The sequence below is a fragment of the Anabrus simplex genome, chromosome 14 (genome assembly GCF_040414725.1).
Source record: "Anabrus simplex isolate iqAnaSimp1 chromosome 14, ASM4041472v1, whole genome shotgun sequence".
NCBI classification, from domain to species: Eukaryota; Metazoa; Arthropoda; class Insecta; order Orthoptera; family Tettigoniidae; genus Anabrus; species Anabrus simplex.
In genome coordinates, this window is record NC_090278.1 from 48,955,449 (window position 1) to 48,979,113 (window position 23,665).

Consider the following 23,665-nt stretch of genomic DNA (forward strand, 5'->3'; position numbering starts at 1 on the left):
TGTTACAATGTTGCCCATATAGCATTTGTTATATCTTTTATGGAACAGCAGTTGGAACGCAAAGCAATTCCAAAATAATTCTGACACTCGTCTGTCAGTGCCCCAGTTAATTTGCCTCTACCACCCATCTTTTTGTTATGTTGTACAATTTTTCTAAGAGCTGTTCCTAAACGCTTTCGGTAGTGGCCCACACATTCCAGTTTATTGACTTCTTTACCATTGTATGTATTGGAATCACACACTGCCTTGTAACTTTGGAATCCCCATCCCCATAGAAATCTACATACTCCAGACCTCTACTCTCACTTGAGATATGTATCCCAAACATATCAAATGAAACAGTGGAAAATGACATGTTTAATAGCTTAAAGAGAGGTGGGGTATCGGTCCCATCAGAATTGCTCTTAAATGTGTGTACAAGTGTATATAAGATTATGCAGATTTTAATCTCTAAGGAATATGAAGTAGCATTCTTTCGGAGTAAGAATGAGAAGTGTGTACTAATTCAGCTTACAAGACAAAGTGTAATTGATACAAGGGAGTGCTGCTCATATAGTGAAAAACCTCTATATGAACTTCTCTGCCTATCTTTGCCCTATTTTGCAAATATTTTAATCAACAGCTACACAAAACATTTTAATGATGCTGATGCTATGGTTGAAATTCCTGGCAAGGATAGAAAACTGATGACCCTGGAGTGACAATGTTGTAAGCTGATTCCCATTGTTAAAATTGTATTTTGATGGAGATAGGATTGTATTGTTTTTCTAGTTGTAACCATATGCTTGTTTATTTTCATTACATTTACAGTACAGTATTGAGCGAGACAATATTTTTACTGCTCCAGATTAGGCGAAGACCCACTGTAATTTTTGGTACAGACTGTAGCATTATCAGCCTTCCAACTTAAATAGGATGGGGAATGGTTATCATTTGAATGCTTCTTACATCGAATACAGTTTCTGGACATCATCTTAACACCGAATATACATCCAAATGCATACAGGTAAATAGGCAACGCGACAATTAGGGATGGCAACGATATATCGGTTTTTACGAAATACCGATATTTTCCTTTCGATTTATCGATATATCGATACCGAAATTTTGATTCAATTTATCGCATAATATATCGGTTTTTCCATAAATGTATCGTTTTTCTTTGAATTATTATTTGCATTAACAACATCCGCAGTAGAGAACGCCGATAATTCTGTAAGAGATGGTGCTAGTGAAGGTGGAACTGCAACCTGGAAATATTCAATCTAATCAATACCTTGCTGGGTAGGCTGGACTATAATTCGACTTCAAACGGTGCAATACGTAACATCATTGCCTACGTGATTAGTAATAAGGCCTCCGCATGGCAGTTTACACAGCACGAAATACGCTCTAGTTCTAGAGTCGCCGCTAGACTTCGTGTTAGCCCTCCGCTGTTTAACAACACAGACGTATAAGAAAACTGTGAAGCAAAAAGATAAATTAGTGAGTTTTTAGGTGAGATAAGCCTTAAAATTAATTATAAGAGGCATTGATTTGTGTATTCAGCTTGTGGTGAGTATTATGGTTTATATTTAAACGTAAGATTAAGAAAATAGAAGCCTCCGTGACTCAGGTGGCAGCGCGCCAGCCTCTCACCGCTGGGTTTCGTGGTTCAAATCCCGGCCACTCCATGTGAGATTTTTGCTGCACAAAGCGGAGGCAGGACAGGTTTTTCTCCGGGTACTCCTTTTTTCCCTGTCATCTTTAATTTAAGCAACACTCTCCGCTATCATTTCATTTCATCTGTCAGTCATTACTAATTGCCCCAGAGAAGTGCGACAGGCTTCGGCAGCCAGCACAGTTCCCGTCCTCGCCGCTAGATGCGGCTTCATTCGTTCCATTCCTGACCCGGTCAAATGACAAAACAAGCTGAGGATTTACATTAAGAAAATGTTTTGTGCATATTGATAAATATACAAGATCCGAGAGAGAATTTATTGTAAACATTATATTCACAGGATGTTTATTTGCGCGTGATAAACAATGGTTTATTGCTGTGTACCATTCTGCCAAAGTAAACTTCAGAAAGGTAGTGGCATTTCTTTCCATGAGCAAATGCAGAACTACGAGAAAAATGGGTCAAAAAATATCATGTCGGGGTGACGAGAAGAATAGCAAGTGGCAACCTTCCTCGAAGTCTGTAGTATGTAGTGAACATTTTGAAAGAACACGCTTTAGCATTTCTACAAAAACTAGCCGCAATCGATGTCAACACTTTTTCAGGGTATCCATCATATTTCCATGGCAAGCTGGGCTATGTACTACTACTAAAATGTTCTCATTCCTTCCCTGAAGGAGGAGGCGGGCCTCTTAGACGATGCGCCGTCTCTCAGGCCGGGGGATTCGTCACGTTGAAGGAGATGCTCGGAGAAGGTGAGGGGGTTGGTGGCCGTGGCCTATACTAGGAATTGTTCCGGCATTCGCCTTAGTGCAGGAGAATGGAACACCACGGAAAACCTTTCTCAGGGCAGTCGACAGTGGGGACCAGCCATGAGATCCAGCCCTGTCCCGTCTTCCGAATACTGAGGTGAAGAGCCACGGTAGAGCCGTGGCCACCCCTCCTCTGTTCGGTTGGCCGGTCGGAGTGTAGAGCTGTGGGACCCCGGACCAGCCGTGGCCACTTGTGGACCGAGACCCACTCTGCATTCATCGACGTAGGTTATGTGAATACCTCAGTGTTTTAAAATATACTATGGCGTATTTTCATTTATATTAGGACGTGAACTTTCCGGTTGCAATGATACTACCTGATTCGTATGAGCTCATCTTGAATTACTGGGTGATACATTTATTTTTCTTCATTGAACGTCATAGAAATATCACTTTCCTACTCAAAACGCAATGTTTTATATTTTTATGTGCAAGTTATTCTCGTAATGCCAATTGGAATCGTGCTGAGGAATGGAGGGAAAACCTGACATCCAGCGGCGCTATTTGAACTGCTGCTACTCTGCCAATTTAGTACTTGAAGAGACCGTCCATGCAGAGGCCTTTACTTATCTCGTAGGCAACGATAACACCTAGGGACGTTCCGATATACCGTACTAAAATATAGATATTTCCTTCGATATCGACATGCCGATATTATCCTACTATCAAAACAAAATATCGATATATCTCAATATCATATTTTTTCCAAAATACAAGGATCTGAAATTTTATCGAAGTTCTGTAAAACGGGGATCACGGCAGTTCCAAGAGAATCAAATATAATGACCAAAATATTTTGTGTAAAATGGTATCAGCAGTAAAGTACAAAACATCAAAACCTAATTCGACCATGAATTCTAACACCTTAAGTGTCTGAGTTATTGTTATTCACCAGAAAAAAAAGACCAATGATATCTTTATTCCCAGTATGCAATGATAAAGCCGTAAATACTTGCATGGTATATTCTGCATCATATTCTTAACTATTACCGGCCATTCCCACTAATTTACGAGGTTTATACGAAGTTCATCAAGCATTACTGACACTATTTCTTCATTCGCTTTCACAGGTGTACTTAGTTCTTTCAAAAAGCTAATTATTCAGGATCTATGCCTCGACTGCTGGCGCTTATTGACATAAGTATATCTTGTGGCTGAGGGTCAATGAAAACTTGTATTTCGGAAGTATAACCCTAGCAACCGTGCAGGCTGGTGCTCATCTGAAATTAGCAGCCGTTGATGGATATATTCCATGGATAATTAAACCGCGAATTCCAGTAGCAAGATAAACTCAACCAACCAGTCGCGTGCACAGGCAGAATACCAATATTGATATATATATGTATACATTGAGGTCTGATGATATTGTTGTTGGTCTTGGACTCTTGGGTTATCATTAACGACATATCGATATCGTTTGAATATACCCTGGCTCTGTGTTACTCCGCTGCAGAGTACGCTTGCCCTGTTTGGTACAGATCCAGTCATGCTAAACAAGTTGACATTTCTCTAAATGAAACATGTCGACTCATTACTAGCTGCTTGAGACCAACTCCACGAGATAGAATCTACTGTTTGGCTGGAATCGCCCCACCAGATATAAGAAGAGAAGTTGCATCCATGAATGAGAGAACTAAAGCACTTGCCTCATGTGCACACCCATTGAATGGATATGAACATGCCCACCGAAGATTGAGGTCTAGGAGGAGTTTCCTGAATACAACCGAAGATTTAAACGAATCTGCTCAATCCACAAGGTTGAGATTATGGAGAACTAGAAATCTTCAACTTGCTGGTTGGATGCTACCAATTGAACATCTCCCTCCAGGACACGAGGAACATTGGTCTACGTGGAAATCGTTGAACAGGCTTCGCACTGGGATTGGCAGATCAAGAATCAATATGGTAAAGTGGGGCTTTCCTGACACATCCAGACAATGTGAATGTGGCGAAGACCAAACCACAGACCATTTCATGAACTGTAGTAAATGCCCTTTAAGTTGCACAATAGAGGACTTGATGGCTGCGACACCTAATGCCCATGATTTGGCAAAATTCTGGGCAGACACTATTTGATAAGTATGTCATTAAGTACCATTATGCTATGTAAAATGTATGCTTCTGATACGAATAAATAAATAAATAAATAAACCGATATATTATGTGCAATAAATATCGATTATCGAATATAAGTTTTCAGTATATCGCAATATCAATATATCGGTATTTAACAATTTTTTTCCATCCCTAGCGACAATGTTTTCACTCAAAACATGCAGTTATGGAAACCATGGAAGCTGCCATTACCAAAGAGTATTACTGCTGTGCAGGTAAGTATTCCAGAAGTCTGCGCGTGTATGGGGCCCTTTATACATACTGCAACATGGGAAAGCTCATCTTTGCCGTAAATTAATGTCATTCCAGAATACCAAATAGCGTGTAGGTTAATTTTTAAAACTATAACACATAAAATATCTTCAGTATACTCTGAATTTCAAACAGTGCCATGAAGTTAATTCACGCACAACACAAAATATTATGATATGCCTCGTTAGACTTGTTTGCAAATTACTCCAAGCGACGTTATCGGATCTCTACTGCCACGGTCTTATAGTGTAGTCCGGCCATGCTCCATGTCATGTGTGGCCAATTGTACCTGACGTGTTGCCATCCACCGCCATCTATTAGTCAATCTATGTACTTTATTTTGGTGTCAATTATTACCTCTCTACTTCCAATATTCCGTGAAGTATTGCCTCATGTCACTCGTAACGTAAATCATGTCTTTGTCTGGTCGTTGCGTGCATTTTACACACCTACTATGACGTAATTGCCTTCTTTCCGTACACATAAGAGGGCGGTAAATGGCAGCTTAACCTGGTGTTATTACTTATCACACTGTTTTGTTAGATATCGGCCCGATTTATTCAACCTCAGTTGACATTTAAACGAATGTTAAACTAATTTAACAGTGAACTTAACCAAATTAGCAATTAATCAACATTGTTTAAGACTAACAAACTGCTAAACTCTCAGTTAACCTAACTGTCCAGGTTCAAGCAGTTAAATACTCTGTTAGTTCAACATATAGCAGGTGGATTGGATGCAGAACTTCTGTATCTTCAATATTTGGAATATGATAGGCCTTTTCCAGAAAGAGGTAGAAACAGAAAAGATGATTTCCATACAGTCGTTTCAGTTGCTTGATCGCACGTATGCACATTGAATTCACTTCAAATTTTCTGCCAAGTGTCACTTTTAGCTTTGAGCACGGATGCATTAGTTTGCTCACTTTGTGTAATAGGTACATACTTGGAAGTAATTTACAAAAGAAGAGAAGTTTGAACCACGCCTTTTCTTCCAAGCTATTTTCATATTTGTATATAGAACAGGGTCTCTCAAACGCCCAAAATCTCACGCGTGCAAAACGAAGAGCAGAGGTTCTGTGCACCGTGCATCGGTCCGACTCGGCTTCGGTTCGGACGAGCGTTTTGTCTCGGGACAACTCTGCTAAGCTCGGCTAAACTCGGCTCAACTCCGCTCGAATGGTGGAGCATTGCAGAGTGAGTGAGGAAGGGGAAAACGCGGAGCGAGAGAGACAGGCGTAGGAAAAGAGAGAGAGAGAGACAAAGCTATTGCTGAAAATTGAGGACTGGGGGAATCTGCACTCTGGTCAACCTAGCGAAGTTGTCTTACGCACCTTGCGCCGCGCAATGCACCGGCCCATGCACGCTGAGACGCCCTGTCATAGAACATCAGAAAATTCACGGTCAAGACAAACATTTCTAATAAATGTTGACTTCGCGCGTCTTGGTTTACAGCTGTATTCAAATAAAAGTACATAGGAGCGCGTTCAGAAACTGCATCGTTCTTCCACTGCCTTCTAGATTCTTCTAGGATCGTGACTCTTGTGAGAGTTACCGCCGTGTTAGATAACAGTTCCCAGGAAATGTTTGGATAAACGACAGAATCTTAACGCACTGCCAAATTTTTAACTCTATGTTAACAAACAGTGCGTTAGTGTTCGTTTAACTGAGACTGAATAAACCAGGACATCGTATCTGATTGATTGAACTTCAACATTTGTAAACACGGATTGTCGGGGAGATTATAAATCAGAGAACACCAAACTTAACGTTGTTGAAGTCCGGCTCCATGGCTAAATGGTTAGCGTGCTGGCCTTTGGTCACAGGGGCCCCGGGTTCGATTCCCGACAGGGTCGGGAATTTTAACCATAATTGGTTAATTTCGCTGGCACGGGGGCTGGGTGTATGTGTCGCCTTCATCATCATTTCATCCTCCTCACGACGCGCAGGTCGCCTACGGGAGTCAAATCAAAAGATCTGCATCTGGCGAGCCGAACTTGTCCTCGGACACTCCCGGCACTAAAAGCCATACGCCATTTCATTTTTCAACGTTGTTGAATTGTTTGTCCGCATGATTGCAGCACCATCGTTCCGTACCCATCAATTGCAAAAATTGCGTCTCTGCATTTTCAGCTCAAATAATCTGCCTCCATCACAATAATTCATAGCTTAATCCATTTCCAACAGATAAATACCACAGTATATCATGAATTTCGTATTATATTCATTGATCTAGGATCAGCATAGCAGGAAACAAACAACGAAAGAAGATGGATCAAACAAGGACGATATGAGCCAAGAGGAATAAAAATTATTTATAACTAAATTCATGTAATTTAAAATAAGTAAATTGACCATAGTATGGGGGGAAAATATTGCATACAACAACCACTAAAGTGATAAATTACGTCACTCATTTCGAGATTCCGCGAACATCTCAATGGTAACGTACAAGTTCACTTTTTGTGGCTGTTGCTAGTAACTAATTCTGTAATTTTACATGGTAGACTGAATTTTCTGACTTGTATTACTTATTTACCGTAGAGTGCAAAAAGAGATGATTTTAAATTTGAAATTTTGACGTCATGTAAAATCTAAAATAATGTTTAATCCACAGTATAGAGCTCCTAGGTAAAAGAAATAATTTTGTTTTCTAAAGAAAAGCAACTTTTTACTTACTTCGTACTTCTCGCAGGTCTACCTTACTCGTGGAGTCAGGCTTCACAACGACAAGAGATGTAACTGGGGTCACGAATCCATACTGAAACAAACAAATTAAGAAGTCAGTGGCGGCTCATTTGATCATTATAAGGGTTTCTTTTTTTTATAAAGCGATAGTTTTGCATACTGTATGATATACCATGAAGCCCAGGATCTGAAGTAGTGACGGATTACCTAATAGGCAGAGTAGGCTGCTGCCTAGGGGCCCTGCGCTGCTATGAGCGCTACGACAGCAAATCAATTTAGACCCCATATAGTAAATTATTTATTTACATGTTTATTTGCCTATTTGAAAGTACACAGGCAGTAGGCTCAGTACAGTACCTTCTTAACACAACATTAATTATTCGACATATAAAAGTAAAAAATAAATAAAAATTAAAAATAATGGAAATAAAAACAAGGAAGAAGAATGGAAAGAAAAATAAAATACAAATAAAGATAAAATAACGATTTAAAGTACATCAAAGTTATTTCCATGCTATTATTTATCGTATCAGTAGCACTAATACATACATATAAACTGTACAACCAAAAGACAAATATAAACTCATATTCATAAAAAACAGAACACCTCGAAAGACGACGGATAGGAAGTTCATATTCACAGGACACGTTCATTAGTATGTTCTGCAGAAACGATTAGCATTTTAGTCACCTAGGTTCAGCATGTGTCGTGTTGCCTAGTAGACATTGGGTCCTCCATGGGTACTGATAACTTGTTCCATGCGTGATGGCGTCGACAGGTATAAAGCGCGAATGGCTGCATTCACCTGCTTCTACAGTTGATCTTTGGTGGTTGGCATTGGGTTACATCGTCGCACCCGTCGTTTCACTATATCGCACACATTTTCCATTGACGACAAGTCCGGTGATCGAGCGGGCCAAGGCAAGAGTCTAATATTCTGTGACAACAAGAAGACATGTGTTCGTGCAGCAACATGTGGTCGCACATTGTCCTGCTGAAATATGGCGTCTGAGGTGTCGTGCAGAAAGGGTAAGGCTACGGGTCGCGCACTCCACACCATAAGGCTTTGCGTTGGCGCTGTATGTCGTGTGCGAATGCAGTCAACGTGATTCCCCTCCTCCTGTTTGCGGTGAACCGAATGGCGGCCATCTTTTTCAAACAACAGAACCTGGATTAGTCCGAAAACACTATCTGCTGCCATTCCTGTCCCCAGTGACGTTCTGTATACCATTGCAGTCTAGGATGTTTATGCACATTAGTCAAAGGTAGCCGGAAAAGAGGACGACGCGCCGGTAACCCAGACTGTAATAAACGGCGACGGACTGTCACTTCTGATAGTCTACGATGTGTTACACTGTTCTACCGTTGCGCCAGAGCCGAGAAGGACGCAAATCTGTCCCGCAATGCCATTCGAATGAGGTGTCGATCTTGTCGGGGGGTGGTCTGAGTGGTACGACCAGACCCATCTCGTAGTGTTCTACGGCCTTCTGTGAACCATTCTGTACACACCGGTTGCACTTCCGACACACTTCGTCCCACACGAGTAGCAATTTCCCGGATGGATGCATCACGTTCTCTCATGTCAATAATGCGCCCTCTTTCAAACTCACTCATTCCACGGTACGATTCTCGCGTACGTCTGCGGGGCATCCTGCACGTCTGCTGAGGTCACACAGATCCATTACCTTCGGTTTATAGTGAAAACGAGAGCCGCAGGCACATTTTGCCAGTTGGTTGTGGTGCGCCGAGATATCGATGTGGACCTTGAACCTGAGGGGCGACATGTTTCAAATGCTAATCATTTTTCAGAACATACTAAGGCACATGTCCCGCGAATATTAACTTCCTGTCTCTAGTCTTTCAAGGTGTTCTGGTTTAATGAACATGAGTATATTGTTATACACCCATAACATAAAATAAAAATTCCCATTGTGATAGATCTGTACTATATAGGTAAGTTCCTGTCGAGAACGGTGCTTGGAAAAGTAGATGCTGCGTTGGTTCCTTAATGTGAGGACTTTCTTTAGAAATGACTAACCACAATGGAAGGGTCTAAGAAGACTGGTAACGTAGACTCATGCTGTTCCTCACACGATGGTACTAATTACAGGTAATATCATGGTTCCAAATCAGTCATCCCTGTGTCTCCCCTTTTAGTCGCTCCTTACGACAAACAAATGATACCCTGCGTGTATTCTTCTTCTACGTCTCCCGCCCACTGGGGGCAGAGACGGAAGTAAACATTGTTCTTTCTTTCTTCCTTTCTGTCTTTCTGAAATCCGACGAGACTCTGCCTGGCAATGTGCCCTCACGTACACTTTGCAGTTTCATCAACGCTACACTGTCCTGCCCTACTTTGCCCTTCTCTGCCGCCAACTGAGTCTCAACGTGCGTCTGGACCAGGCGCGGCGCGTTCTATATATTCAGCGAACCCCATAGAAATAGGTAACTTTTAGTAAAATGGTTTATCAAGAGTCTATTCCTTTAATTGGCTCTGTATATTCGCGCACTTAGCGATAATTTTGACATCAACACTCGGTTGCTCTATGGAAACAGTGAAGAGTTTCAGAGGATGGGGAGGAGGAAGTCTAAGTCTATGAGGAGGCGAAGTAGGAGGAGGGGGAGGGGGAGCAGGAATGCCTTTGCAGTCACTCAAATTCGAGCCCCAAAGATGCTTCTCAATGTTACACCCCTATGAATTAAGCATATGTATTACGCCTAACACCAGCTCCCTATTACCATTAATACAATGTCTGTAGCCGCCATTTTGTTTAAAGTTCAACTCCAAACCCCTGAGGTTACCTTCCAACGATGCGCCCCTATGAATAGAGCATATGTATTAAGACTTACACCATCTCCCTAGTCCTATTAGTACGTGTAGCCACTAAGCTAGTGTAGGGAAAGGCAGCCTGTTAGGTTAACGCCTGGTCAGTATAAGATTAAGCCTGCACTTTAACCAGCGTGTAGGGAAGGGCAACCGGTTAGATTAATGCCTGGTCAGCGTAAGGTTAAGCCTGCACTTTTATGCGATTAGTCTGGGTATCGAACTTAAATTTTATTAAGTTAAGCTTACACTCTTATGCGGTTAGTCTGGGGGTTAGGTTAGGTTAATGCGTGGTCAGCGTTACGTTATGCCTGTATTTTCATGCAGTTAACCCAGCTATCGAACTTGAAGTCTGTTGGTTAAGCTTACCTTTGAGTCAGTTAGATGAAGCTTATACTCTTAAGCTTCGAACTATGGTCTGTACGGTTAACTCCCTTAGGTCTGGAGTGGAATCCGGGGCCTGCAAGGTTAAGCCTAGACACGTAGCTAGCGTTACGTCATGTGAGGTCACGGGCGCGCTCTTTTAGCTAGCAGTCCGCACCGCGCTGTGACGTCATCCAGCGGACCAGGCCTCGTCCGGTGGCGCGTGGCGGCGACGGTGGCCGAACCCGTGAATAGTATCTACTGCAGTAAATATCCAATAATGCGCCCTCTTTCAAACTCACTCATTCCACGGTACGATTCTCGCGTACGTCTGCGGGGCATCCTGCACGTCTGCTGAGGTCACACAGATCCATTACCTTCGGTTTATAGTGAAAACGAGAGCCGCAGGCACATTTTGCCAGTTGGTTGTAGTGCGCCGAGATATCGATGTGGACCTTGAACCTGAGGGGCGACATGTTTCAAATGCTAATCATGGGTTTGAAAGGAGGTGGGGGAGGGGTTGGAGGCGGCTTTTTATGTTTTTACAGCAACATGGGTAAACTACTGCGCATACAAAACATCAGTACGGAAGTTTAAGGCAAACTGGGAGAAAATAGACAACATATATGTTTTATAGGCTCGGGGTTGGGGGATGCAGTTATTTGCATTTAATAAATTTGTCCAGGCAACACCGAGTACTACTGTGCCGTCATATCGCCCCACGAAAAGAATGGTAACAATTAAATGTGGGTGTGAAAAAATGGTAAAAATGTGGCAAAAATAAAAAGCTTTTAAGAAACAAGAACAAGTCATGCCGTGATGTACCGTTGCACACCACAGCATCAAAATCTTCAGTAACAACTGCTGTAAAGTATGATAACATCAGAAAAACACACACACAAAATAAATAGATGTCTTCTCTTCAACAGTGATACGTTGCCGGCGATTCACAGCGTAACGGATTACGCGTTACATGTACCAGAGCAACTCAGAAGGAAAAATAAAGGTGGTGGTGATTATTGTTTTAAGAGGAAGTACAACCAGGCAACCATCCTCTATGTAACACTAATCAGAGGGAAAAATGGAAGGGATCAGACACTTCGAAATATGAAGATATCGGCCAAAGGAAGACAAGGGCCACGAAGGGCATGAAAATGAAAGACTCCCTAGCCCTCGCAAACCTACTAGCGTCGGGGTCGGAAAAGAACAAGAGTTGACCAAGAGAAGTCGGATAGGATAGATGAAAGGGAGGAGCCTGGCACAAGTAAGTGGAAGCAATGCCAGGACTCAGCTATGGGCCCCGTGGTCGCCAACCCACGCTCCAAAGTACAGATCCCATGGAGCCCCTTTTAGTCGCCTCTTACGACAGGCAGGGGATACCGTGGGTGTTATTCTACCGCCCCCACCCACAGGGGAAGGAAAAATAAAGGAAGGCAACAAAGCGATGGCTGTTCCCGTCATTATGATTCCTCCCTGCGAATGTATTTATGAAATATAAGAGCTTCGGAAGTTATTTGGATAACTCACGAGCAAAAACATACCCCATACACTTTCTTTCTTTCTTTCATAGTACAATATAAAGTACATTATAATATTCCTTAATGAGGAGGATTTGTGAGTGTCTAAGAGGGGTGTGTTCACTCCTTGTAGGTCTATAACTGCAATATCTACTGTTTTCTTAACGTGGAATGAGCTATAGGCACCAGTGCTGAAGGGTTGAAAGCCATTTTCTGGTTCATCTTTATCTAAGTTTCCTTATTAACCGTTTACTTCGACACTCATTTTGTTTTGCATAGTAAATAGCATAGATAGACCATAGAATTAATTCCTCCATGATGGTGCCGCGGAACAGATGGGTACGTTGAAGGAGGGTTTGAACGACAAGACGTACGTCTTGACGAACGACTTGCTTGATAAATCACAGCGTGTGGACCGGCCTTAACACGTTCTTGATGCAGTTTGTTCCTACGCCAGCACAACGTCAAAGGAAACTGGGTCAGCTTATATCAGGGCCTCTCAGGGTGCATGCGCGTGGTGCATGCACTGTGCACGGTGCAAGAGACGACTTGGCTTGGTTGACCAGAGTGCAGACCCCCACTCCTCGATTTGGAGCAATAGCGCTGTCTCTCTCTTTCCCCACGCCTGTCTCGCTCGCTCCGCCTGTCTCCCTCTCCCCCACTTACGCCGTAGCGCTCCAAATCCTGGCTGAGTTGAACCGAGTATAGCCGAGTAGAGCCGAGCATAGCCGAGTAGCCCAGAGACGAAGCGTTGATCCGAGCCATACCGAGCGGCACCGAGCGGCACCGATGCACAGTGCACGGAGCTCTTGCGCCTCGCTCTGCACGCGTGAGATTTTGGGCGTTTGAGAGGCCCTGGCTTATATTCCCAGCTCATATTCTCTCCCTTTTTTTCTTATTGTTTTGGTAACTTTATCGAGCCGCAGTCGTGTGCCTTACAGCACAGTCTCGATGCTAAGCAATCAATGTCACTATTTTAAATGAAGTAGCAATAAATTTGAAGAAGTTATTTTTCGAAGCCATCTCCGCCCCTGGCCGAGACTTACCTTTAGAGCAATCTCCAATGCTCGGTGCTTAGAAGTCTCATCTTGTTCAGCCTGGTCCAGCAGCTGACGTATCGTGAGGTACGCCCACAGTCTCTCCATGAAGGTAGCTTCTGAACCGTTCTGCACCAGGGATAGACGTTCAGGGTACCAACCACCATCCAACACCACGGGCTTGGCTCGGAAGAACTGGGAAGTGCTGGAGACCTCTCCATTCCACTCCACCAGCGGCTGGTAGTGGCCCGCCACGGCCAACTCGGACCCGTTGTACAGTAGCGGGAAGTGCGTCATCGTCAACGAACTCAGATTAACCTGGATGAAAGAAAAACATGTTAACTTTTTGCGCTTTTAATTCGACATGATTGCGCTTTTCTTCAACAGCACGCTTTATAAAGAGATTGTAGATTTGTGCTTGGATCGGGAAAGAGGTATCACTATTCTTGGAGGACGGATTGAATGCATTTCCCTTGATAAATGATTCCAATCCTTTAGTCTTCGTCCTATAAATGAATATGTACAGCAATTTATCCACTTGAATGGCAACTTTATCTACGTTATATTTATATTCAACATATACGGGGAATACATCATGCAAACGACTATGTCTAAAACGAGTTGATAGTCTATTCGAGATGCTGGAGTGTCAATTGGAGGAAGGAGCTAGGGGAATCTACGTTTTGCTGATTATACTATTCCTCTCCTGTTCGGTTTTGGCCACCATGGACCACGGGAGTGACAACTATGGTATCCTAAATCATCTTTCCCTTTCCCTGGCTTTGATCTTTCACCAATATAGCTTCATTCATTGGCTTATCTGCTTCCTTCTTTTTTCTGATAAAAATCACTTTTGAAGATTTATTTTCTCTTTCTCCTCGGAAGCCTTTGAAGTCTGAAACTAATTGTCGAAAGTGGCTCCCGTTCTGGACGTCTTCATGACTAATGCCCATACCATCCATAACAGCATGTATCTCCATAAACCACCTGGGAACAATTTTTTTCTCTTCGAAATGTGTTACGAGTTTTTTGATTCATACGTAGGAGATGTCCATAAAATTATATTCGTCTCTTGTTCAACGACCCTATAATTCCCGCAGTTTCTTTGTATAACTCGTTAGGTCTTCGTTGTCTCCCAACCAGTGGCGGTGCGTTCTATATGTTCAGTGGTTCAGTGAACCCCCTAGAAACAGATAAGTCTATGTAAAATGGTTGATTAAAGCCTGTTCCTTTAATAAGCTCTGTATATCCATGCGCGTTGCGGTATTTTTGACATCAACACACTGTTGCTCTTCGGAACCAGCGAAGAGGTTCAATTTCAGGTCTGTGGGAGCGGGGCAGTGAGACGTAAGGAGGGTGCACAAGGCGAGGGGCTGTGAGGAGCAGGGAAAACATACCCCAGGAATCGCTGGTGACTGGACTAGCGATAGACACGAGTAACATCGAGCAGTTCCGAAATTAACCGAAACACTGTCAGAGCGCGCGGTTAAAGTTTGCCGTAGGCTATATGGTATGTTTTGGAGGGGTTTTAATTTGACGATTTTGAAATTCTGATGTAATTAACCGCAATGAGCCAGGATATTTTGGTAACTACGTTTTGTATAGCATCAATAGGCGTACGTAGCCTAAAGGTACGTTTTGGAACCTCGCCGCCGTGGCCGCGCGCTGCCGCTGCCAATGCTGTACGCTGCCATGGCGGCGAAAGTTCACTACCGCTTCACATGTATCCCTCCGGGATACATTTGGAACGCCTCCGCCGCTGCCAAAGCAGTGCCACCTTCGCAGCGCCGCGTTTGGAGCGGGGCTGCCCAGCCGCGCCAGTAGCAGTCTGGCAGCTCGGTCGCGCGCCGCCGAACAAGTACCAAAATGGCATCTTTACGACCGACTGATATTTCTAAATGCGGTACAAAGAGAGCGAATAAGCATTTCTAACATACATGAGCCATCACAAGAGAGCAGTAATGATGTGACACCATCCCTCGGTTCAGAAATACCCACGCAGTGTATTTCAGACACCCGAACACCGAGTACTGAAGACCAACCTATACCGAGCATTTCCAGTGAAATAACAAATACACGCAGATATCTCAAAAGGAAAACAAACAGTGACGATGGTCAACACAGTGAACTCATCAAGCTCATGAAATGAAGGGAGGAGCAGCAGCAGCAGCAGAAATAAATGGAGAACTTGAATTCCACAAGATACAGCTCTCCAATAGAAAGTTTCGGGGAACATGTTAAAGCAGTGTTAAGTACTCTTTCTCCAACATCGATAATACAGGCAAAAACTGAAATATTTAATATTTTGACGAAGTTTGAACTTCAGCACGCCGGAATAAACTCTCAGTCAACATCAGTCTCCGAGGATTTTATGCAACTCTCCTCTCCTCAGAGCACAACATCGTCACACGGCAACAATACCTACAATGAATCTGTGCCTGTACACCTTCATGCTAATACGGACAAAGATTCTCTTGTTTACTATTTCGAAATACCTAATCATTGAAATTGTACACTCTTTTGGTTATTAAATCAATGTGGATACAGGTGATATAAAATGGAATGTAGTTACAGAGACAAATGCAATAAAATGTGAATTTCATTCTTACTTGTTTATTACAATTTTAGAGACATTCACACTTATTTTTCAACTGTTTTCTTGAACGTAATAACTATTACTTACCGCAGGGATAGGAAAAGTTTTTCTTGGGCATTGATGCACTTCCACTGTGTAGAAGGCTTCAAATCCTCAGCAACCAACGTCAATACCATCTCCAATTGGTCATAGTTGAGTCTGCAGTATTGTCTAAACAGATCTTCATCTCTTTCTAGATGTCTTTCAATCAATATTTTAAAGCACCCTTCTTCCTCTCGGTTTTTGTAGATATCGTTCTTCACTTTTCTTTTCCTTTTGCGAAGCAATAAAGCTAGAAGCATCAAGTTGTCATCGTCTTCTTCTTCCTGGAATAGTCTTCTTTTTGTTTGCAGTTCGGACATGATTTGTGTACTGAACGGGTGAATCACACCAACTGCGCTGCCGAGGAAGAGAGGAACGAATACACCACAACTGCTCAGGCGGCGCCGCCAGTGTCGGGCCGCCTCTGGCAGCGGCAGAGCGCGGCCACAGCGGCGAGGTTCCAAATCGTACCTTAAGTTTATGTAATTAATCAAACGTTTCATTAGTAAGTGGTGATGGTGATTATTGTTTTAAGAGGAAGTACAACTAGGAAACTATCCTCTATATAACACTAATCATAGAGAAAAAATCGAAGGTATCCTACACTTCGAAAATGAAGGTGTCGACCAAAGAGAGACAAAGGCCACGAAGGGCGTGAAAATGAAACACTCCCTGGGCCTCGAGTGCTCTAATACCGTCGGGGTCGAAAAAGAACAAGACATGGTCAAGGGAGGTCGGATAGGAAAGATGAAAGTGATGAGCCTGATGCAAGTAAGTGGAAGCAACGCCAGGACTCAGCTAATGGTCCCGTGGACGCCAACAGTAGTATAATTGGATGGTTCGGCCGTCGCCGCCTCCTCCTCCGGGCTCCCAGGGGCCCCTCCGCCTCCCGCGGGACATTTTAAATTTGGCGGGAAATTTGAATTTTGGCGGTAAATTTGAATTTTGGCGGGAGATTGAATTTGTAAACAAAGCAACGTGCTTTTTGAAAGCTGTCATCGACAACAACGCATCGCTAACCTCACTGCTGCCATCTTGACGGGCCTAAACCTCAGTAGTGCCAACTTAACCTAACTAGCGCGAGGTAAACAAAGCCACGTGTTTTTTGACAGCCACGTGCTTTTTGACAGACAACAACACATCGCTAACCTCACTGCTGCCATCTTGACGGGCCTAAACCTCAGTGGTACCAACTTAACCTCACAAGCTCGAGATAAACAAAGCCACGTGCTTTCTTTGACAGCCACGTGCTTTTATGACAGCTGTCATCCGCCATCTTTAAACTACAGAGCACCGTGCTGCCCTCTTTAGACAACAACGCATCGCTAACCTCAGTACTACCATCTTGACGGGCCTAAACCTCAGTAGTACCAACTTAACCTCACAAGCGCGAGATAAACAAAGCCACGTGCTTTTTGACAGCCACGTGCTTTTTTGACAGCTGTCATCCGCCATCTTTAAACTACAGAGCACCGTGCTGCCCCTTTATCACAGTAGCCGCAAATTCGTCACCTGTCATCGGCAGTGCTGCTATCGTGGCGGGAATAAACCTTAGTGCTACCAACTTAACCTCACTAGCGTGAGATAAACAAAGCCACGCGCAGCTGTCACCAGCCATCTTTAATCCATAGAGCACCGTGCTGCCCTCTTTAGCTACTTACCTTTGAAATGTGGTGGCGCATAATTTGAAAAATGCTTTTTTGACAGCAGCCATCTTTAAGCACCGTGCTGCCCTCTTTAGCTACCTACCTTTGAAATGTGCTGGCGGTAAATTCCACGTGCTTTACAAACCTATATGCTTTTCTGACAGCTGTCATCCGCTATCTTTAATCCAGAGAGAACAGTGCTGCAATCTTTAGTTGAAATGTGGTGGCGGCAAATTCCACGTGCTCTTGTTTGGAAACAAATCAATATGCTTTTTTTGACAGCTGTCATCCGCCATCTTTAATCACCGTGCTACCATAGTCTTATTCACTTGAATGGGTTGGCCTGTTCAAGCAAATAAACATTTAGCAACTGCAGCATTATGGAATGTCATTCAGGAAAGATACTATTCTATTGGCAAACAGTGAAGATGAACTTCCTCTCTTGTCGCAGCTGGTAGAAAGCGAAACTATTCAACTAGTATTGGAACTGTAAAAGCAAAGCAAAGTCATCTCCGTTCAGGCCATGAAGGCCCTTGGAGGGGTGGAAGGTAAAGGCTTCCACTATCCGTAACTTCAGCACTTGACGGAGGAGACTGGTTAGCTCTACGCCCGGCCGCCTTTGCCCCCAGGAATTAACCTGGTACTCATTTTCGGTGTAGGCTGAGTGAACCTCAGGGCCATGTGCACCTCCGGAAGTGGAAATCTCGTTTCTTAAATTTTACGACTTCCTGACGGGGATTCGGACCCACGTCCTTCCGGGCGAACCGAGCACGCCTTTACCGCCTCAGCCAGGCAGCCCCTAGGATTGGAAGTGTATCTCAGCAAAACCAAGGTAACGGTTGTTGACAGAGGAAAGAAGCTTCTATATAGTGGACGTCTAGTAGGGGTAGATGTTGTAAAGGAATTGTTAATCTTGGCTCGTAGATGAACAATGCTGGCAGCTATGAGAGAGTGATCAGAAGAAGAATTGGTCTAGTTTCTACGAACATGCTCTGGCGTGACCAAACAATAAGTACAAATACAAATAAACATATGTTTTTTGTCTTGGTATTTTTTAGTCATTTTCTATGCTGTGAATCATGGAAGCTGAAGGCCAAGAACAAAAAACGCATCGATGCATTTGACATGTGGTGTTGGCGGAGAATATTACGAGTACCGTGGACGGAGAAAAGATGTAACTCCTCCATAATCGAAGAGCTTAGTGTTTTGAATCGACTTTCAACACGTTTTAGACGGAGAAACCTGAAGTTCTTTGGACAAGCATTAAAGAGTGAAAAATCCCTTCAGGCAAGCAACTCAATGCTCAGTACATTCTAGAGATACAAGCTACGAATTTTAGGCAAATAGAGTATAATAAAGTATGAGAATAATATATTCTTCATTTATTCCTAAAACTGAAAATCAGTTTCTTAATCATCATTATCCGGTCGGTTAGATCACAGCCGACTGGATCCCTCCCTGCGCTCCGTAAGGAGCCAACTAGAACGACGCATCAAGTCGGCCGTGATTAGATTAGCAGTTAGAAATTTTCTGCCTCTGCGAGCGCTAATGTGAGTCAATGCATTGTTTCACTTAAGCATCACTACGAGCTCTAACGTGAGTCAATGCATTGTTTCACTTAAGCACCACTACGAGCGCTAATATGAATCAATGCATTGTTTCACTTAGGCATCACTACGAGCTCTAACGTGAGTCAATGCATTGTTTCACTTAAGCACCACTACGAGCGCTAGTGTCAGTCAATGCAGAGTTTCACTTAAGCACCACCACGAGCACTAATATGAGTCAATGCATTGTTTCAGTTAAACACCACTACAAGCGCTAATATGAATCAATGCATTGTTTCGCTTAAGCACCACTACTAGCACTAACGTGAATCGTGAATCATAGCATTGTTTCATTTAAGCACCACTACGAGCTCTAATATGAATTATGCATTGTTTCACTTAACCATCACTACGAGCTCTAATGTGAGTTAATGCAGAGTTTTACTTAAGCACCACTACGAGCGCTAATGTGAGTCAATACATTGTTTCACTTAAGCACCACGATGAGCGCTAATGTGAGTCAATGCATTGTTTCACTTAAGCACCACGATGAGCGCTAATGTGAGTCAATGCATTGTTTCACTTAAGCACCACGATGAGCGCTAATGTGAGTCAGTGCAGAATTTCACTTAAGCCCTTATAACTACATTCAGTGTGGACATTTAAAAAATCAATAAATGTCTGAGGATATTGAACCAAGGAATACAATATAGAAATAATGATGTAAATAAGTTAATTTGGCTAGGATTTGAATAAAAAAGGAAACACCAGGCGAGTTGGCTACGCGGTTAGAGGCACGCGTCTGTGAGCTTGCATCCGGGAGATAGCGGGTTCGAATCCCACTGTCGGCAGCTCTGAAGATGGTTTTCCGTGGTTTCCCATTTTCACACCAGGCAAATGCTGGAGCTGTACCTTAATTAAGGCCACGGCCGATTCCTTCCAACTCCTAGGCCTTTCCTATCCCATCGTCGCCATGAGACCTATCTGAGTCGGTGCGACGTAAATCCTCTAGCAAAAAAAAAAAAGAGTTAAGAAACAAGCCATTTTAGGCTGTTTTTTCGGATCTGTATTTACGCCGGAACTGATTTTCGAAATTTGTGTTTTCAGTTTGATAGAGCTATCTAAGACACAAATTGAAATCTTTCTGGGCCTTTAGCCCTTCAACTTTCGGCATAATTGAGAAAATTGCTTAATTTTACGTCTTTTGCAGTATGGTGATTCCTTCTTTGTTTGCTAAGAAATGCTTTTAACATTAAAACAGTCGTGAAAATCTCACTGTGCGAGGAAATGTAAATCGGATCAGGCCGCGTGGAAGATCTCCGAGGTGAGTAAACCATATCAAAGACTTTCTAAGTGACAACCCAGAAAGCAGAAAACCATAGATAATGGTGACTGCTGGTGAAATTCTTTGAGTAGTAAAGTAAGCATGAGATCACGATATTCAAACACAAGATACACGATACATAAAAATAATAAGAAAATTTGGACCCTGTGTCCACAAACTCATACTCCCAGGTTGAGAGCCCCTAGGGTTCCATTACGCCAGGGGTCGAACATATTTAGAAGTCTATGAAAAATGCACAGACAAAGTAGGCTACAATGTTATATGAACAGAATAAGCTTACCTCCCTGCCGATGTAGTGGAAGGTGACATTCGCCAACAGAGGCGAGGCCACAGACTTGTAGAAGTTGGTCAGCTGAAGAGACGCATCCGCATCTTCGTAGATCTTCCTTGCGAAGCCATTGTTCTGAAGAGATAACTTCTTCAAGAACTTGAAATCGGCGTCTTTCCCGAAGGCAAGGGAATGTATCACTGCACCTATTTCTTTATTCTTTGTCGAGGTTACATTCAGAATTTTATCCAGTTTCGCGTTCTTTCCGGTAGGTTGTCCATCGGTCAAGAAGATTATCATTGGCTGTCTCATAGAATCTTCCAGTTCCAAAGCCAAATGCTTGCCTTGCACGACGACTTGCAAAGCTGCCTGGAGGGCATCGTAGATGTAAGTTGCTGTAGAGAAAAGAACACAATCAGACAGCATGATTGCATTGCATGCAACAACCTATATTTTACCATATATACTGGCGAAAGACCCGCCATCTCTGAAGAAAGTTGAAAGCTGCTCCGCGATGTTCTCTGGAGGCATAAAGGAATAAATATTAACTTATAAAATTATATATTTTTCTTGTATTCACTCTATTCGTGCAATTAACTGCAGAACACAACTTAGACATCTTTCCTTGTTGACAACTAACAGTCGATGAGTGCCCGCAGGAAACATTGTGGACGTGCTGCAACTTTCATCAGCTAGGAGCATTGTATGAGCTCTTCCAGCCAGTTTATGTAGTATAAAAAAACACTATGTCGTGATCCAATGGAGTGTGACACGCTTGAGTCTATTACGCTTTCGTAAGATACCACCTGTGTGAACGCGGTGTAGTAAGATTGGCTATGACATCAAGCAGCTCACGATTCGGTCGTGACGGGATCAAATATGTTCAGTTGTGAGCCACTTGGATTTCGTGAAGCAAGATGTCTAGTAAGCTTGTTTTTAGATTTAGTGACAATGGCACTATACGATTTTTTAAACTCTACCAAAAGGAAACTGTTCTGTACAATCCAACATTAGATGAGTATCGAAATCGTCATAAGCAGGCAGCAGCGGATAAACGAATACCCTAAGCATTCCAAACTCTGGACCAAAAGAAGGGGTAGTGACATTTTAAAAGCTGAGACGGTCTTTTGTCTGGAATTGAAGAAAATTTCTCATAGTGAGAGTTCAGGAAAGTCTACAACATTAAAGTTGCTCGGTTGATGATGAAAATGAACTCTTTCAATTCGACCTTACGTGCAACAGAGGTACACTCACTAAAACTGCAATATCCACTGCACTGCCCAACATCTTTTTCGACTGTTTTTTCTTCGCTGCAGGATGCAAAAGACTTCATTCGCTAAAATTGAACACACAACCACTCACCCTTCAGCAACTAACTCGTCCATGGCCAAGTCTCAACTTGACTACTTCGTTCTTTCCGTGTGAACGGATCACGCTTTCCATGAAGCATGAACCAGTGTGGAGCAACCACGAAATCGTAATCGGCTAAAGCGTGTCGCGCCCCATGGGAACGCTGCACTATAGACAATACTGGACACTTCAGTATTCCCCCGTACTAAACTGAGAGACATATTGACAGTGGCACACCTGGCGGTCTGACCTTAAACATCAGGCTGCAAGATTGAAACTGCATGTTAAAGCTGATATAAATACTGAAACTAAATAATGATTTTTTCTTTGTTTTACTACGAAAGTTGAATGTTAATGCTGATAGAAATAATGGAACTCAATAATGATTTCGTTTTGTCCGAATCCTTGGTTGAATGCTCAGCGTTGAAGCCTTCGGTTCGAAAGGTCCCGGATTCGAGTCCCGGCCGGATCAGGGATTTCAATCACGTCTAATTAATTCTACAGGCTCTGGGACTGGGTGTTAGTGTTTGTTCCAACACGTTTCTCTTCATATTCAGACAACAAACTGCACTTCCCACCATCACAGGAACATGCAATATTGATCACTAGACATTGAATTTTAGGGGCTTAAATGGTTTTTAGCTCCCTAAAATGGACTCTCAAATGGGTTCTAAAATATTTTTAGGCAGCTTAAAGTTTAAGTATTTTAACAGGCATCAATTATAATATCATGCTAAATTGAATGATAACTCGTTAGGGGGGAAAAGAAAACAAGTTTCACTCACCTCTTTTGCTTCAAACGTCACGTAATATAACGTTACCATCCGATGTGAAAAGGAGAAACTCCCGTAACCGCTTTTTAATTACAGACGAATTGGAACCTAACACTTTCGGCATAATTCATAGTGTATAGTGTATTATTACACTCAGTTTCAAGGCCATCCCGCTAGGTGCGCTGGCAATCATTGTCTTGCGATATCTCGCAAAGTGGCACGTATTCTCTATAGTGCATTTGACTTTGCGAGATATCGCAAGATATTGATTGCTAGAGCACCTAGCGGAACGGCCTTGAAAATGAGTTAGTAGTAATATCGATCAGCTGATACAGTGTGAAATATTGGTCTCGGATTTGCGTTAAGAAGAAGATTTTCGTACAAACTAAATTTATCCGGTGACAAACGTTTTTGGAATTACAATCATACAAGCAATGAACTATGTTTCGTAAGGTTTATGCTGTTTTGGACTGCAATAGTTTTGAACTTGTTCAGGTATCGAAATATTTCTTCCACTTTCCTCGAGACAAAACATTGAAGGTAAATTCCAATATTGTAAAATATTAGCGTACAAATCACATTAGGCTTAACATTTGCTGTACAGTAGTTGTCAAGAAGTATTCCCATCTTAGATTAATTACATTAAGAAAAATGAAACAAAACTAATAAAACAAAAAATCTTCTTCTACCACTTTTACCAGATCAGTGAACTCGCGGGTACGAACTGTGTCGCACATGTGGATTTAGCAATATTTTACGGACGGATTCCCTTCCTGACGCCAACCCTATAT

The 23,665-nt window shown here is 42.7% G+C and overlaps 1 protein-coding gene across 2 annotated transcripts in view; it reads right to left on the minus strand.

The window, feature by feature from the left end:
- LOC136885288 (inter-alpha-trypsin inhibitor heavy chain H4) overlaps positions 1 to 23,665 on the minus strand; it is a 347,969-nt gene that overhangs the window by 14,113 nt on the left and 310,191 nt on the right. For both annotated transcript variants that reach the window (XM_067157795.2, XM_068230407.1), the window contains exons 9-11: positions 20,764 to 21,146; positions 13,278 to 13,586; positions 7,518 to 7,599 (exon numbers count right to left, since the gene is read on the minus strand). In XM_067157795.2, coding sequence (XP_067013896.2) covers positions 7,518 to 7,599; positions 13,278 to 13,586; positions 20,764 to 21,146 — 774 coding nt within the window. The remainder of the gene's footprint in view (positions 1 to 7,517; positions 7,600 to 13,277; positions 13,587 to 20,763; positions 21,147 to 23,665) is intronic.